Below are 18,141 nucleotides of genomic sequence, written 5' to 3' on the forward strand. Positions count from 1 at the left end.
TGTGGGACAGGGCAGAACCACGCCAAAGAAACAGCAAGATCCTGTAATTGGTGTAAACTGTTAAATAGTCACTTAGTCTCTCTTGGTACAGGGTTGAACAATTTTATGTTGTATTTTAGATAGGGCAAAAAAGCAAAAAAATAAAGGGGGGATTAATCTTGTTATGAAGGGGCCTTTTAATGGAGGTTACAGGAGACAGAGTTCTCTGGATATTTTTTCCAGCTCTGCCTTTAGACATTGCCAGCATTTGAGAAAATAAAATAAGGCTTAATTGCAGAATCTTCACAGCTACAAAGATGACAGTTTATCAGAACCTGATATTACTGTGCTACCACAACTTGTAATTAGTTCCTAATTAGTTGGATTTGCTGAAAAATACATAATGGGAACTCACCATGTGTTATTGGCATCTGAAACAATTTCATCCTGTTAGCTAGAAGAAATTAGTGCTGCCAAGAGCGTAAGCCTAATTTTCCCACATTAGCACTGCCCGATAGAAACTGAGTTACTTCCAATCCAAGGTGCAAATTTGCTACTGTGTGAAGAATGCTGTTTATCACATTTTATGTAGAGATTTAGAGTGTAGTTAGAAAAGGATAGTGATATTTCTAGATTCCCTTTTCTACCACTGTTCTTGCCAGTAGTTAATAGCATAAAGTCAATAGCTCTATAACTATTTGTACATGTATCACGTTATCAAGAGCATGATTTTTCAAAAATGCCCAATTCACCTCTGCTATCATTACAATTAGTGGGACTCTTATCATTTGGAATGATAATATTCATCCCAGAACACTTTTCATTCTTTATTTCATGGGTTTTCTAGCATATGAACAATAGCCAATGTCTGTATTTAATTTCCTTTCCCCTCCATGTTCTCACTTCTGTTGTAAAGTCTAGATTTGGGCCCCCCCATCCCCCTCAGTGGTCACATGGTACTTTCAGTGAGATCTCCATCCTGTCCTCTCATCTGTGTGATCTTTGTCATTGTGGAATGGGATGTCACCAATTCCGCTGTATATGGATCTTCTGCAAGGAGAGATCCAAGCCTTCTGTTTCAGGTATATATTTTGATCAAGAGTCTTGATAGGACAAGACTAAACTGGAGGAAAAAGCAGCTGTGAAGCCTAATGCTTAGGCTTAGTGAAGCTTTAATGCTCGCTCTTTCTGAGGAGACGTGAGCAAAGAAGGTGGTTGTGATTTCCTAGGGATAGGGATGCTGAAGAAAGACTTGGAGAGTCCTGGATTCAAATTCTGTTGATGCAGTATGGTGCTCATTAGAAGATCTAAGTACAAGATATATTGTAAACATATTTAATTACAAGGTGGTGTAATCATTGTGGAGAATCCTTTACTATAAATCTAGTTCCTTTTGTCTAGATAGGAATTATATTCTCTGCATGAATTAATTATGAAGAGACTCATTTAGTCCAAGCAGTACAATTGATTTCCAGAGAATAATATTCTTCTTTTAATATAGAATTTCCCTTCACACACTGCCTGAAAGCAGCTTAACCTCTTACTGCTACCAACGTATGACATTAGTAACAAAGTCAGTTTGTTCATTCACAGCTTTTGCAAATCACTTCAGAAAAACGTGCATCAAAATTCCTGTGGACATAAGTCTTGGCACCACCTGCTGAAGTGCAGTGCTCTCTGAGAAGATTTGCCATTTTAAAAAGACGCGTGGGAATCAAACATAGCTGATAGAACAGGCACAGTGTGTAAGTAGAAATGGGAGTAACCACTAGCAGCAGCAGTCTTTCTAGCCTTTCTGTAGATCTGTCTGTCTGGGCATCCTATGACATCTAAACCTTTTGTCAGAAAATATTTCTCATGAAGCAGGAGAATTCTTCCTTCTCATAAAATTGCTTGGAAGAGAGAGTTTTGAAACACTTATGCTTCTTCTGACTTACAAAATAGCATGGGCTTGATTAGTTAATTGAGTATCTAAGCATCCACCTCATGATCCTGGCCCCCATGATGTGGAGACAACAGAAGAGACATATGACCTATGAAAGACTTCCTGTCTTCTGGAGTGGCAGCTGGAATGTCTTTGGTTATTTTAAATCTCATTAGATGCAGTTAAGAAACTGAACTGCATACTTATGACTAAACAAGTGATAGGGACTCAGTTTGGTTACCTGAATGTAGATACCTAATGCTATTTCAGATTACTTAGTTTAATTGAGGCATGCACAGAGAGCGACACACAACACCACCGTGTTTCACAGCTGACAGCCCTCTACAGACAGTGCATGTTCTTCTGGAGCTGAATGTAGAGGCCAGATGAGATATTGCATACTAAATGGCACCAGATCTCTTGAATGTAAGCAACTAAATCAAGGCCCAAATGTGCAATTTAGCTGGAGACCTTTAGGTTGTGGAAAAAACATATATGGTTTGCTTGTATTGCCTTACTTTGCTCTATTTAGTACTTACTACATAGGCTACAATAGTGTATATACCACATCACAGGACGATGAGCTTAAGTAATTCCATGATAATTTACTGCCACTAATACAGATAATGTCTCTGAACATTATCTGTTTTTTCATATCTTTTACAGGAAGTGGAAGGAACTAAAGGGAAGTCTACCCTAAATGTGAGGAGTGAAGGCAAGACAGTGATAATTCAACATCTCTCATTAGTAAATAAGCCTCTTCACAGAGAAGTGGTGCTTGTCAGACTAGTTCATCAAACTGTCTTAAAAATACCACAGCCTCTTCTTCTTGAGGGAGGAAGATAGGAATTCTTTCTCTTGGATTTTTCAGCTAAATACTGATTCTAATCAATTTGCTTAAATTCATTCTATATTACTTCAGACTTTGTCTTCACGAATACAATACTTTTGTAAGGGAAAAAAAGTTTCAAAAATGTTATTTGAAATTTCATCAAACTATTTCTAAAAGCAATTAATATGCTAGGAAATACAGCATTTCCAAACCAAAGTACAAATGGTACAAATGACATTACAGAAACTCTTTAATTGATTAATACAGAATACTGAAGCTATTGTCTACTACTCTGCTGTTAGACTCTTCTGTGATGTACATTTATGAAGCAACAAGCGCTAGCATCACTATGTTGGTATGTTGTTTGTCTGTGGCATAGTTTTTTTTCTTAATTAATTAAAATTGTTGAGAGACAATACATTGCTTCAGCCAGGAATTTTTCTTAAGAAAGGACTTAATTTCTGTGAAAACTTACTTGTGGACTAGATGATACAATTCTCCTAAAAATGGACTAAGAAACTGTGTGGATAACCAAACTACTGCCTACCAATTTGAAAAGTCCATTTGCTCTGTGACACAATACTATATTATATTGATATAGTCTAAATGGCAAAGGTGGTAATTGTATCATCTAGCCAGCTGTAAATATAGTCACAACTTTTTCTATTATTGTCCCACTTTCTCAGGCACATTTCTATAGGTAACATATTACCTATAATAATAAATTAAAAAATTTTTCATCAAGAGGTGATGAAAACACTCAGCTACAGAACTGATTATCTTAAAAATGCTTCTCACAATTTAGAGGTGCTGGATATAATGAAATGAATTAATGGTTAACTATTGACACTTTGAAATCAGCCAGCCTCCTGCTCGCTGCAGTGTGGTGTTGCCAGCAGGTCGAGAGAGGTGATCAGCACTGGTTATGCCACGCTAGCGGAGCACTGTGTCTGGTTTGGGGCAGAGACATGAACATGCAGGAGGGAGTCCAGCAAAGGGCCACAAAAAAAGATGATGAAGGGACTGGAGCATCTCTCACATGAGGAAAGGCTGAGAGAGCTGGCACTGTTCAGCCTGCAGAAGGCTCAGGGGAATCTTATCAATGGATATCTGAATGGAAGATGTGACAAAACCAGAGACAACAGGCACACATGGAAACACAGAAGGGTCCCCCTTGAACAGCCAGAAACACTTTTTTACTGTGAGGGTGACCAAACCCTGGCACAGGTTGTCCAGGAAGGTGGTGGAATCTCCATACTTGGAGATGTGGTCCTGGGCAACCAGCTCTGGGTGGCCCTGCTTGAGGAGAAGGGTTAGACCAGACGATCTCTAGAGGTCCCTCCCAAACTCAGACATGCTGTGATTTTATGTGGGTGCAGCATCACCGGTGTATTTTTTTTCTGTGAAGCTTCCAGGCAACAACTCTGCTGTATTGTTTCATCTGGTGAAATACAATGGAAAAGATAGCCAAATGATCCCTCAGAGAGCTAATCCTTATCAACTCAATGCAAAGCTGAGCAAGTGCAAACAGTATACTCAGTTTAAGGTCTAGTCTATCTGAATAAAGATGCATTGATTCTGCAGTATGTTGCCTCCAAGTATTTGGTCAGCATCTTGAATCCTCTTAAGGTTGAGGACTGGCCTCAGGATGTGTAGACTCATCACTTTATTGTGCAGCAGATGCTGCTACTTTCTCCCTTCAGATTTATGTCTTGCAGGTACTATCACTGAGCTGAGCAACTCTTAGACAGTATCTATTATTGCCCGGCAGAACTCTTCAAGCCACCTGTTGCAAAAACCATTTTTGGAGCCTCACGCTCTCTTTTTTACAGAACATAGTCAACCACTTTATCACTGAGCCCTGGAACAGGACTCTCAGTTTTATATGCCCTAGTCCTTCAAAATTCAGGAAAAAACACTATGGAAATTGTAAGTCTGTAATATATATGTGAATGTATATATATGTATGTACGTAAGTGTAAAGGGTAAACTTTAATTATTATGTAATTATATAATTTGCATCATTGCTACACTGGAAATATTTTATACTACTTAGCTTGCCTTTATAACCCCATTTACTGCTTACATAATTATTAAAAATATGTGAAATTTTCCTTTAGATTATCATCTTCAAAATGTACTACACATAAGAGGAGGACTGTGTCACTACATCTCTCATATTTTGCACACAAATACAATACAAAATGTTCTTATGGGTATATTTTTATTAAACATGAAATATAACACATCCATCAATATTTTCAGCAGTTCTTAGATCAAATTTTGTATTTTTCCCTATAAATTAAAAAAGTTGACTATTTAAATGCCATTAATACACAGGCTATAGAACACTTTTCAAAATGAAGATGATAGCCCTGAATTTGCATAAATTACATTATCGGTCAGTCTTTTATTTTGATGTTTTAAAATTCAGTTAACAAAATGACTTCCCAAAGAAGAGAGATGAAACAAGAAAAGACAAATCTTCATAAAGGAGTAAGGCCACTGTGGCTAACTCTGTGTCATCAGAGTCAATACAGTAGTCACTTTCAATTTCCTAGTTGTCTTGAGGTTTGAAGTTGGTTCCACTAAGGCAAATGCATTTTTGGATGTCCCAGAATGACCAGATGTCTTAGTTGCAAGACCAGTTCTTTTGACTGATTGGCCTTCTGACTGACAGATGGCCTTACTTCAGAGCCAGATGACTCATGGCATCAGACACCTCCATAGTGACTTGTGCTGAAGTACTTGCTGGCACAATCTTCAGGTAAATGTCATACTGTTGGTCCAAGCCAAGGTAACTGTCACTCATGAGATACAGTGTGTAGATACACCTAAAATGTAAAAGCAGAATTGTTACTTTGGAAATTAGGTCTTGACTACTCAGAAAAGATAATAATTAAGAGAACTTAATTTGTAAACTTGTCATACTTTCCAGGAGTTTCTGGAGTATAAAAAGCAACAGAAACAGTATTTCGATTTCTGACATATCCAGTTCTTTTCAGGGCGATGAGTTCTTTTTTATCGACTTCTCCCAGTATCAAAAACCATCCTTCATCCTTAACTTTGGGGAATCGAGGAGCAATTGCTTTACTGTCCTGCTTTCCCTGTTGGGGAAAAGAAACAGCTTAGGAAAACTAGAAATACCTTTTCCAGAATGCCATTCTTCCTTGAATGAAAAACACCTTGAAAACACATTGTTATGAATTGTTAGAATTTTGCCAGACTAAAATATTGTTGTTTTTTCTTCCTAGATGAAGGGTTTAAAAAAAAGAAAAATCATAGTCCACAGATAAAAATCCAGAATATGATACAATTCCACTTATTTTGTAAACTACTAAAACTTGAATGGAAATAGGGTTCCCTTTCTGTAATTTAACCTAATATATTTTGAATGTTATTCTCTGCAAAAGGGTTAATTGTAAACCTAGTGTCTTTATTTAAAGCTAAACAACATTGTTCAAGATTAATATAAAGACAAAACATCACGAGAAGTATTTATTTGAGGCTGACATAGCAAAAGGAAAGATTATTTTAGTTATTCTTTAAGACAGTGACTTTACTGCTGGAAGCTGAAGACAGAATGATGCACAGTCAATCAGCATTCATTTTGTGTTTTGTAGAGGGAAAGGTTTTACTGAAGATTTATACAGAAGAAAAAGCACCACCACAGCAATGAAGCTTTAGAAACAGTTTGATCCAGCTGTTTCTTACAAAAGAGGGATCAAATTGTAGGAGAGGTTTATAATACAGTGATCACTGCATGAAATGCTTCTGCTCCTCTCTTTTCCATGGCTTCTGGCTAGGAAAAGTCTCTGTCGGTAACTGGCACAGCAAATAGAATGATGTACGGATGAGGTCTGACTCTTTGTCCTTCCTAAAATAAGACAGTTTCCCCTTGCAGTTATGGTGAACCTGCTGTAGTCAGGACAAGAAGTCTTTGGGGAAATAAGAATATTTTTCAAATATAATTCATGACTAATTTAACTTCAGGATTTTCAACAGAACATATGTATCTCCATTACTATTTTTATCAAAATGAAATTGTCTGAAGAGTCTCAGAAGTAACATCTAAAACTGTTCTCCACTTGTATCTTGAGCTCTTCATATCTTAACAAAAATGATGGTAATTATAATTCTTAATTGTTTGAAATGTTAGAAAAATTAATTAGCAAAACTATAATCATGGTGGTCCATATGCCAGTCATGGTATGTAAAGGAAGGAAAAGGGCATCTATAAATAAGTGACAGCTACAGTGCCAGCAGTGCCCAATGTGAATGCAGGAGGCACGGTCTAACTCTTCCAAGAGCTGACAAGCAGGTACCCCAAGCTTCTGCTGCTGGAGGCAGAGCAGGTGGAAACCTGTGCAGCTGTTGGAGTTTCTGGCTTTGCACATGAAGACCTGCTGAGGGCCCAGTAAGGTGATCAGCCCAAGAGGCAACAGGATGTGCTTTAACTGGCAAAAGGGGTGGGACTGAAGTGTAGGTGTGAGAAAGAATTGTATGTGAAAGTTGTTCTAGGAGCTGCTCAAAAAAGCATGAAGTGTAAAATATAAGGAAAACATCCTCAGTAAAGGCCTGAGGATGTGTTACGAATAGAAACATATTTAAAGGTATGAGACTGGTATGCAGTTTGGGTGCACCTGGGAATACAATCAGGAAGCTTATAAACTAGTTTGAATTTTTTTCATTGACTTGAATTGGTCTAGGATTTTACCTTAAGAGCCTATTAACTATCCTATTGCAACCTGAAGATAAACATTTGCTTCATTACTAATAAAGAAAAGCCTTTGAAAGTGTTTATAACTCAAATAATACTCAAACCATAAAACCCCGTTATACTGTATAAAGCATCATTGATAATATAAATATATTATTGGACACTTGTGTACTTGGGAAAGAAATGATAATCTACCTGATACCCCATCTGGGTTCTCTGCAGATTTATTTGGAGCACATACTCTTGATCAGCATGCAGTTTGATCCATCTTTTTTCATCTCGTGTGTCTGTTGTCAAAGAAGGAACAGGTACTTCACTCTGCGGCTGAACCGGGTCATCCCAACTGCCCTTAATGCTCAGACTGACATTTAGAATTGGCAAACGGCACAAGAAATTCCAAGCCTGTAGAAAAAACAGATCCCTGTGGATTACAGGACAATCTATACAATCAATGTCACTGTAACAATAACAATTCAATGTGCAGTCCACATATTCTATATTAATATTTTATTGTGTATTAGAATATCATATATAATCATATGATTCTCAATCATAAGCATAAAATACTTTTCATTAATCTTTTATGCGACTTTCTTCTTAGCAAATAAAACAAACGTGAAACTCCTCAAGCACATTACACATGTCTCAGTAAGACTACTAATGTCTGAACACTGGAAAAATTCCTTACTGCTCCCGATTAAAGTACTTTTTTTCCCTATAAGCCACTTAAAAACTAGTATAATTAAGTTTTAAATTAAACTTCCTTAGCATAATCCATAAAGAACAAGCCACTGCAGTGCTAATTAGCAATAGGCAAACCTCAGAGAGTTCAGAGGATCAGTTCAGATAATTAACCAAAAGTTCAACTGCATATCCAAAGTTATCCCTATTTTTTTTAAGTTTTTCTCATAAACTCTCCTTCTTGGTGTCCTCCTGAGGAATTTTAAGTCTCTGTGGTTTCTGTTGAACTGCAACAGGTCCTCAACTTTCTTCTATCCTTGTGCAGAGAACTGTTAGAGGATACAATTTGCGTAGTTGAATATGACACTCTCTTGACCTTAAAAAGGCATCCTGAATATGCAGCCCTAGGTCTCTCTCATTTTGGTCTCTATCAGACAAGGAAAAGCATCTCTGAGAAGCTGGGACAAAAATGGAAGGGAGTAATGCAGGCTTTCATTTAGTAAAAAAGAAAATCAGCATGTTCACTTAATGAAATTTATTAGGAAAAATACATGGGATTGGCTGTGGGATGGAGGCAGTGATTTGTGGCCTCACTGTGGCTGAAAAAGATGGGTGAAGCTGGCACTGGAGTAAAAAACCCAGAAGACCAAGAACCACCCTCTGCCCTGCTGTTGTTCCACTCCCAGAACAAAACAGGAATCAGCATATATGAAAAGCTAGAGGGTGGGAAGCAGAAGGAGGAAAGAAGAATATTGATCTTAGTACAGAGCCATCAGATGCCAAAATGGGAACTTGTGGGAATGAAGAGGGTAGGCATTGTTGCATACTATCATGGAACAGAAATGTTTTATCTGGAAAAAGACTAAAGCATATTTTATTTTTTAAGTATTAGTTTGACCATCATGTGTTTCAACAAAATGTATTTTCATTTAGATTGCGCTTGATGTGTCTGATTACTTTTTCTGTGCTGGAAGGCCTAGAGCCCAAATAAAAGCTCAGTTTGCTTCTTGCAGACATCATTGCCAAGAGACATGCTGGCAGTAACAGTATATGGATACTATGGATACATAATTAGGGATACAGTAGCCAGGGTAAGCCAACCCAAGGTTGCACTGCGGGGGTGCTGTCCCTCTCTCCAGCGTCTTCCCCGCCAGCTAGCTGTCCCCTCTCCATCACTGGTATGTTGGCATCACCATGCTGGGATTGTGCACCTAGATGGATCATCTTGCTAATCATTTTGGTGACAGCATGAACTTAGCATAAAGCTGATTGTGGAAGCATATTCTCTAATCCTGTGACTCTGAATAAGCATGAAGCTCCAGTGCCACCGAAAGAAGTGGTTCAGCCTCCTCCCCTGCTGGCACAAACATTCATGTAGCCACTTGGCTACAGGCCATTTTTCCTGTCAGCGACAGGGTTGATATGATCCCTCCTCCTCCCCTGTCCCCAGATGCTCATTCCCACCTCCTTGCCTGAACCAAACACAGCGTTTGTGCAGCTGTGCGGTGAGCTGGGTCAGGGGAGGTGAAAACAGCACGGGGAGGGCAGGACTTGCCTATTTAGGCTGCAGCATAGGCTTATTTGGATTAAAATGGCTGCATTATCAGAGCCTGGCTGAACCAAATGAGAAAACTGATTTAAGCTAAAAACTAATCTCTCTCTCTCTCTCCTTCCTCTTCCGTGTGCTGCATGAACAGCTGTGTCTGTTCAATGGAGAAGGTGGGAAGGGCCAGCTGTGAATGCTCAGGAACTGCAGCGCAAAAGCAGGGGACATGGATGAATTGCACTGATATTCTTAATGGTGTCTGAGCTAAGAAAGGACAGAAAAATTGTAAGAGAAACTAAACAGCTAGAACTTTATGCAAAAATATATCCCTCTCTGTCCCAGCTCTGAAGTGAAAAGAGGAAAAAAGGCATCACTTTGAAGAAGGATTAAAAAACACACTGACATTCTTAATGAATTAATTATTGCCAGGATTTTGATACATTTAACAAAAGACTACTAAAACCACCTCCAGCAGATCACACTGGATGACAACTTGAGTTGTAACATCTCAACTGGCAAATGATTTTATGTTTAATGTAAAGGTTTTTAAGAAGAAATTTACTGTAGAAACTCTACAGAGCTACTCTGTGAGAGTCTCCGTGCATCTAAGCAGTTTACTTCTGCTGTGCTCAGGAGAGGCACCCTAATATATACCAATATTCTGTTATACTTTAGATATCATTTAACTTGAAAACTTTTATGTGTAGTCTCTCAGAGGACAAGACCTGTTACAAATATGTTAGAAGGAAGTCTAATTTCAGCAGAGATCACAATGTATGAACTCCTTTAGTAGAATTACCTGTAACTTTCCCCACAGTCTGGTGAAGACTGATCTGGGTTGGTTTATACCATACAACCCAAACACAGACTATTTCTCAAAGGCTCTCATGTCCTCATGTAGTTTTCACAGTGCAAACAAACTGAAGCAACTCTGAGTAACTTTCTAATTAGATAAGAAAGTAGATGTAATATGTCATCCGGTCATTAACAGTTGGATTTGATGATGTTAAAGGTCTGTTCCAAACTAAAGGATTCTATGATTCCTTGATTTTACAGGTCTTGTGTATTTGAAAATTAAAGGCCAGGTTAGAACTGCTTGATCATTGGTACAGTATGAACAGTAGGCTGTCTTTTTATCATCCATGCAATGTGGAGAAATGAAGAAATGCTTTTCTCACCAAGGGAAAAAAGTCAAGTAGTCACAGCTGAAAATGAAAGAAGATTATAGGAACACAGACACTTCCAGAGTAAAAGTAGGTAATACTACAGTAGGGATAATATTTATTTTCAGTATTGAAGTTTATTTGTTCTCTTTCAATAATATCAATATCAACTTAATATTTTAAAAGGTGCCTAGTGTCTAAGTGACTTAGAAACTGGAAAAGATTTGTTGAAGATATATCATTCAGAATGAATCACTGAAACAAACATAAAGTTTCGACCAAAGATTGGGGTTAGTCTAAATAGCTTTTGAATTTAGGCTGCCAGCTTTTAAAGCCCCGCTGACTTTCAATGAGGTTTAGAATTATAACACTAACTTTTGGAAAATTAAACTCAGGCTCCCAAGTCACTTAGTTATTTTTTGACAATTTTACTGGGGTTTTTGCTATATAGGAGGACAAAAGCACACATTACCTCCTTTTAAATATGTCAACAGGCCCAACATGTGCATGTACATATAAACTATATGTTTACTTACCAAGCCCATAGATTTAAATCATAATCACATGAGAAATTCTTCATGAACCTTTGGCAACATGATTAGTATTTTTGCCAATAATCTGTCTCCCCAGGACCTAGCCTAATATTCCAAATCCATGAGCAGCTTCAAGAGTGCTATTTAAAAATTAATTATCAATCTGCTTAAAAGACATTTTCTTCTTTCCAAATGTGAAATTTCTTCCTTTTCCTGTCTACCTGAAATTTATGTAAAGCTCAAGCAGTTCTCACCAGTTTCCTGCTAGAAAGAGGTTTAAGATATGAGTTCACTATATTTTCAGTGAGAAATAAATGGTTTGTTAGGAAAAGAATGTTTTTGGCAATTTAGTGGCATACTTACCACTTTATTTGACTCTGTTCATGTCTGTGCCAGAAGGCTAGGCTTAAACTCTGTACCCTGATATTCTTTCTTTATAGAAAACATATCTTACAGATGCATTCATTTTTGAAGAATTTTTCTCTTGGTTAGCCCCTGCCTCTGTGAGCACTGAAAGACTTTACATATGAAGACACCCAACAGGCAGTCTCAATCTGAATTTTAATTCTGTGCAAGTTACTACAATAGTTTTTTTTCCTGAAAAAAATACTGCAAAGAATATAACATATTGGTATAAAATTTTTCATATTTGTAATGACCTACACAATATAGTCATGGCTTTGCTATTCCCAGTATGGCTATTCCTAGCTAATGGAAATAAAACTTTCTTCTTATGTGATGCCAAGACAGTATGTTCTTCCCTCTTACATGCATCTGTATTTACAAACATAGACATATAGAGGCATAGAGTCATTCACAGTGTGAGTGTACACACCACATACACGCAACCTATTTTTGAAGAAACTGCTAAGACATTTCAATACCAGCCAAACATATTTATCTGAGGATTAATCTTCATCTATTGAATCAGACGAGAACACTGCCATGCATACAATTATTTAATTAGCAGCCAAATCCTCTGCCAGTCAGCAGCCGTTCCAGGCATACTGATGGGGCAGTAGATGCAAATCTCACAGTAGTACTGCTTTTTCTCATTACTACTGCAATTAGCACTTAAATTGATGCTTTAAACATACTAATTTCTGGAATAATTCAGGATTTGTATGTTACCTGGGATCGCCTCACTGCAGAGACGACACCAGATTGCTACGCAAATTGAAGCACTTTTGAGCCAAATAACCATCATCATATCAGACAGAACCAATTTGCATTTGCTTTTAAAGATAACAGAATGGCAATTTATGCAAATAAATTAAGTAAGTTTACTTCTGAGTTCTCCCTGAACTAATTATAACAATGTTCTAATTTTTTATCACATCTAAAAGTTGGACTGAAATCAATGTGTATTATGTTAGAAATATGTTGTTAAAGGAAGCCTTTTTTTGATGTCAATATATTTTCTTAATTCAAAATTTTGATGTTAATTTGGTTACAAATGCAGATGTCTGTTATAGACATTTAAGTACTTTTCTTCTTGTTTGCATACCAGTAAAAGGTTTAACTGAAGCTGAACAGTCAAACACAGGACATATTGCTGTCCTTTTAAATATTCAAATAAAAAAACATTTGAAGTATAGCTTTTGAAGTTTTCATCTTTCATACATTTATTTCAAATCAATAGGTTTAGCATGTGATGAATGCTACGGAACATAGCTGTCCTTTGCTGGGAATCAAACTGAAAATCAAACTGAAAATAAGACTCTAGCAGCCTCAACATTTTGTAATAGTACTTTTTTCTCTCCCCTATCAAGTGTGAAATTTTCATCTCCTTTTTCTGTTTCAAATAGAAAGTGAGTGCTGGATCCTTTACTAAGAGTATTCTCAGAAAAAAGGGTGTTTGACAGACCACTTCAGAAACCAGCTAGGATGACATTTGCAATGCATGTATTCCTAGTGCAGAGCTGGCTATGAAAAGGTGGATAACACTCAGCCAGACTGAACGGCCTAGAGAAGCATCTTTAGAGCAGAGAGATGTGGTAATATTAGCCATAAACCAGACTCTGTTACTGGTTAGCAGGGAATAAATGAGAATATTAAAAAAAACAGGCAGAGAAGAACCTTTGTAAAGCTAGCAGTACCTTGAAATTAGAGCAATGATGTGTTGCACTTCATACAGAACATCACGTGATATTTACTGAGGGGAAGTAGAGAGAGTATTTCTTTTCCTAAGTACTCTTCCTTTCCAATCACATTCATAATAATCATGAACAGAAAGTGTTACCTGTGAAATGTGTGCTGTTTGCAACTCACTGTCCAAAATGGAAGCAAAAACATTCTCTTTTCCTTCACAGGCAGCCATTAGTTCGGGAAGACACTCGATAGGTCCTTGGTAACCTCCACGCACACTCTTCCTTTGGCCTTGGCTCCACTTCCTGATACAGACAGAAAAACATATGCCCAGGGAGGGAAAGCAAACATTTGTATTCAGTTGTTTTGGTGGTATAACTCAATACTGGTTTCTGTTATTAAAGGCTGGTCATTTATTTTTGGTTACCATTAATTACTGCATCATCTAGGCATCTATAGAGCTTAGCATTATCTATGATGTTAAGAAGGATACTAATGTAGTTTTATAATGGATTAAAATAAAGAGATAATTAACATACAGAGTTAGTTTTGTTAGGACTTGGAACCCTTCCAGTGATCTCTTGTTAATTTGTCTGGAATCACGGTTCTCAAAATAATCTGTGGGGGTTAATTAATCAATGAATATTGAAAACAGAAACAGAAAATCCATTTGGGAAAGCATCACTGTGAAAGACAGAGTTCTGCTTCTGATTCGTTAGTGAACATTCTCAGGCACAACAATGACATTCAAACACAATCAGCAGTTGGAAGTGGAAAGAAATTGCAAAACTGTTAATGCTTAAAGGAATTACATACCGAAAAAGGTAAAGATGCTGTAGCTCTATATTGGGCAAAGTAAGCAGGGAAGAGTCATGTATCCATCTACCCTGAACCACCATCTGCACCAGACTGGTTATATTCAGAGCAGTCACCAGCCAGCCATGATGTGCTGCAACATCCAGCATTGCCTAATCAAAGGAGACATATATTACAAAAAAAAAAAAAAAAAGAATGCAAATATAATTGTGTACCTGGTTCATACAAGTAAGAGCACGGTTATTTAATGTTTAACGTATAGGGATTTCTAGGCCTTCAACATAGGAATTTATTTCAACCCTTATTGATGGCAGTAGACATCTTTTGAATCAACCTCGAAAAAGATGAGTTAAATCCTGTATCATCATCATCAACAACTCTAACTCTTGAAAAGGTAATTTACACCATGTTTTTCGGGTGAGAACAGAAGGTAGTATTTATTCCTTACAAATAACTGCTCTTTTACATAAACCAACAGAATGAACAGAATAAATCTCAACGTTAACTGTAACAGAAGTAGTTACAATTAACTGCAGTATTTGTTTATATTCTGACATGACAGCTGTCTCAGAATTATATAATTATTCAAAAATCCTTGAACTATTTAAGAACACTACTAATATATTCACATTTGTTCAAAAATTAATACTTGTCATTTACCATTAGCGGTTATTCCCATTGGAACTTAAGGACTTAAAAAAATTCCTTGAATTGGGCTAGATAAAACCACTAAAATTTAGCTTAATGAGCATTTTTGAGGTTCTGTTCAGCATTGACATCTAACTTGAAATCTTGAAGAAAGCTTATTAAATGGCTTAAGAATGTCTTGAGAATGAGGGATGTACTTTCCCAAAGCACACAAGCAAAGAAAAAACCACTATCCAGCTATATATCAGACTTCAAAGTGTTAACAATCATCCTGCCTTCCATGTCTCATGAGTTTCTGCTCCACTTCTATGTCCCATGTTTTGGCATTACAAATAAAAGGTATATTATAAGTAACACTAGCATAAAGATCTAAAGCTAATTCATTATGGATTTTGCATTGCGAATGGCTCTATGGACATGAAAAAATTGTTCTGTGTGCTTTTTTTCTTGACTGCACTTAAATTCTGTTTTGTTAGTTTGAAAGGGAATTTAGGAATTCTTCCAAAGGAAAATGGACCAAACATGAACTTGTGGTTTCAACATTTATTTTTTTTTAATAGCAAATGCAGTTATTCAAATAAATGATATACTTTTAACTCTGTCTAGAGTACATTGAAAGAATTATTATGACTTATGGAAGGATTTCAGCTGGTGAAGAAAATGATGCGATGTTAGTTGTCTTGGTTATTTTGTTTTTCAATACCATTACGATCACAACAAAGTGTGGGTTCTCATATTACAACACTAATTCAGTAAAAAGTCATGTATTTAAAAGTAATTTACCATGTAGGAAATTTGGAGTTTGATTAAAATGTTTTTTTAAAGAAATCAAGGAAAGAATCTGGTATATTGAATGGTTTCAACACTTTAAATACTGTCTTGGTGTTAGGAGAGTTCAGTTTGATTTTAGGACTAGGCTTCAGATGTTTCCATGGGTTTTTCTTGTAAACACAAATGATATTGTTTGATACTTACTTAGACAGCAGATACCTGCATCATTTCAACTAATTTCCAGCCACTAGTGTAATGAGAAGAAGCTGTCCATGTAAGTCTTTACATTTAATCAAATGTTTTACAGACAAACAAAAGGCAGCATTTACTTAAGGCAAACTAAACAGTGAAATCTTCTTTAAACAAAGGAATTGTTTACACACGCAGAGCTATTTCAATTAAATTACACTGATTCTAGAGAAATACTGACTTTAAAGACACAAGTTAGTTTCACTCCTGGCCAGTCGCACAGTTTATATTAGCAGTTTACAATGCAATTTCAACAGGTTTTTTTTCCAGATCGGGGTGATAAGATCAGTGACACATAGAAAAATATTTAAAGTGTTACCCCGTATTACTCAAATGTTGTCTCATTTCTCACAAATTGTGGATAAAGTGCCTTTCAGCTAAAAAAGATCTACATTTAACACTAGTCTTTTTTTTTCAAGGAAGAGTCATAGTACCCTGAAACCCCCTAAAATAACATTCCTAGTGACCCTAGAACAAGTACAACAGTGCCTTACTGGTTTTCTTTTTCCCGTCTTTTCACTTGCCTTGCCAAGGTGATTTCCAGGTAGGGTTATTTTTACCAAATAGAAAACAAAATTACATTTGAAATCACATTTGAAAGGAGCAGCTTCGTGACCTGTAGATTTCTGTGTTGGTTCACACGATTTTCAGTCACGTAAGGGGGGAACTGTTCTCAGTATGTATCAGACTGAAGCCAATCTTTTGAACTTACAAGGCGAGTCGCTCTTTACCTGCTTCCACATTTTAAAATACATTGAAGACTACCCATACAATACAGTCTGTGTCTCTGAACGTGTTGCTGAGACAGTGTGGTATCTGTCTCCTCTACTCAGCTACCTGACCTCTGTTCTTTCTTTTGTGCTATTCTGACACAGCCCGAAACATCATGTTTCTCAGTCATGAGACTACTGTATATATGTGAAGAATAATGTGTGCATAGAGATCCTGCATTTTCCATAAGCAACAAGAAGAATACAGTAAATTGTATTTTTAGTCAGCACAAAGCATTGGTATTTCATAAAATGCTTCTGAAGATACATGCATAACGTTGCTTTCATTGTTTCTTTTTCCTTTTTTTTTTTTAATCTATCCCTCTCCCCCCCTTTTAAAAAAGGTTTGAAAAGGGGTAAGGAAGAGAGAAGATGTAAGAGAAAGATAAATCTAAAACAAGCTATACACTGAAATTAACTGGAGGATCCTTTCACATAGAAAATCTCCTAGAAATTGATAGAGGCCTACAGATAGATATCCCGTAGGGAGTAAGGAAAGCCTGTATGTGTGAGACTCTGTGTTCCACATTGTTAAAATGAAACCACATGGCAAATCCTCTTTTCCTCCTTATTTTCTGCTTCTTCACCCATAGAATTTATTCACAGCATCACACACACATGTGAAATCCAAGACAGTGACACTGTGAAAAAGTCAGAACAATGGTAAAGTTGGCTTGTTTCATCTGCTGCCTTGGAAACCCACACACATTTAATTTTCCACTAAGTGTAAAACACATAGATGCTTGATACTTAAAAGGTTACTGAAATTCCTATAAATAATCAATGTAACAAATTGAGTCATTCCCCTATTTCCAAATGTGAATGTAAGCAACTAAATAAAGAATATAATATAATATAATATAATATAAATAAAGAATATAATATAGAAGACAAAAAGTTTAAGTATTTAATACTTATTTTATCTGATGAATAACATATTTAGTCCCTCTGATTTATCCAGTTGCTACCTGTTTGGTTTGCTGTTGTTATTTTTAAGTATAATTTTATAGAAATTAGTGGCTTCTTTAACTCTTACATTGCAAAGAAGAAAGCAATTTCTAAATATCTTATAGCTGATACTATTGGAACAGATTAAGAGTATTATTCTAAACTGAGAAATGGCACAAATTGGTTATCTGCTTTTCTAGCCTCAGAATTTCAAACCAACAAAAGATAATTTCATCAAAGAGAAAAAATTAAGAGAAGAGGACAGTGAGTTCAAGAAGTGAAACAGGAACACAGTAAAGATGCTTTTACTTACAGAAAAAACCCATAAACATATTTTTTGGTAAACCAACAAATTAAAAAGGAAAAAAAAAGGCCTAAGACCACTACTTTTTAACCTAAAGTAGAAATGATGGCGTAAATAGGTAGAGTCAAGGGAAGTATTGCTTGTTATAATGGAGAATATGTTTACATTA

The 18,141-nt window shown here is 36.5% G+C and overlaps 1 protein-coding gene across 3 annotated transcripts in view; it reads right to left on the reverse strand.

Annotated features, from left to right (window-relative positions):
• Nucleotides 1–4,942: 4,942 nt before the first annotated feature.
• ASCC3 (activating signal cointegrator 1 complex subunit 3) overlaps nt 4,943–18,141 on the reverse strand; it is a 264,382-nt gene continuing 251,183 nt past the window's right edge. For all 3 annotated transcript variants that reach the window (XM_051778158.1, XM_051778157.1, XM_051778159.1), the window contains exons 38-42: nt 14,283–14,434; nt 13,621–13,771; nt 7,651–7,857; nt 5,667–5,842; nt 4,943–5,569 (exon numbers count right to left, since the gene is read on the reverse strand). In XM_051778158.1, coding sequence (XP_051634118.1) covers nt 5,422–5,569; nt 5,667–5,842; nt 7,651–7,857; nt 13,621–13,771; nt 14,283–14,434 — 834 coding nt within the window. In that variant the 3' untranslated portion in view covers nt 4,943–5,421. The remainder of the gene's footprint in view (nt 5,570–5,666; nt 5,843–7,650; nt 7,858–13,620; nt 13,772–14,282; nt 14,435–18,141) is intronic.

The sequence above is a fragment of the Manacus candei genome, unplaced genomic scaffold, assembly GCF_025592945.1.
Source record: "Manacus candei isolate 608988 ecotype Guabito, Panama unplaced genomic scaffold, ASM2559294v1 h1tg000011l, whole genome shotgun sequence".
Taxonomy (NCBI): Eukaryota; Metazoa; Chordata; class Aves; order Passeriformes; family Pipridae; genus Manacus; species Manacus candei.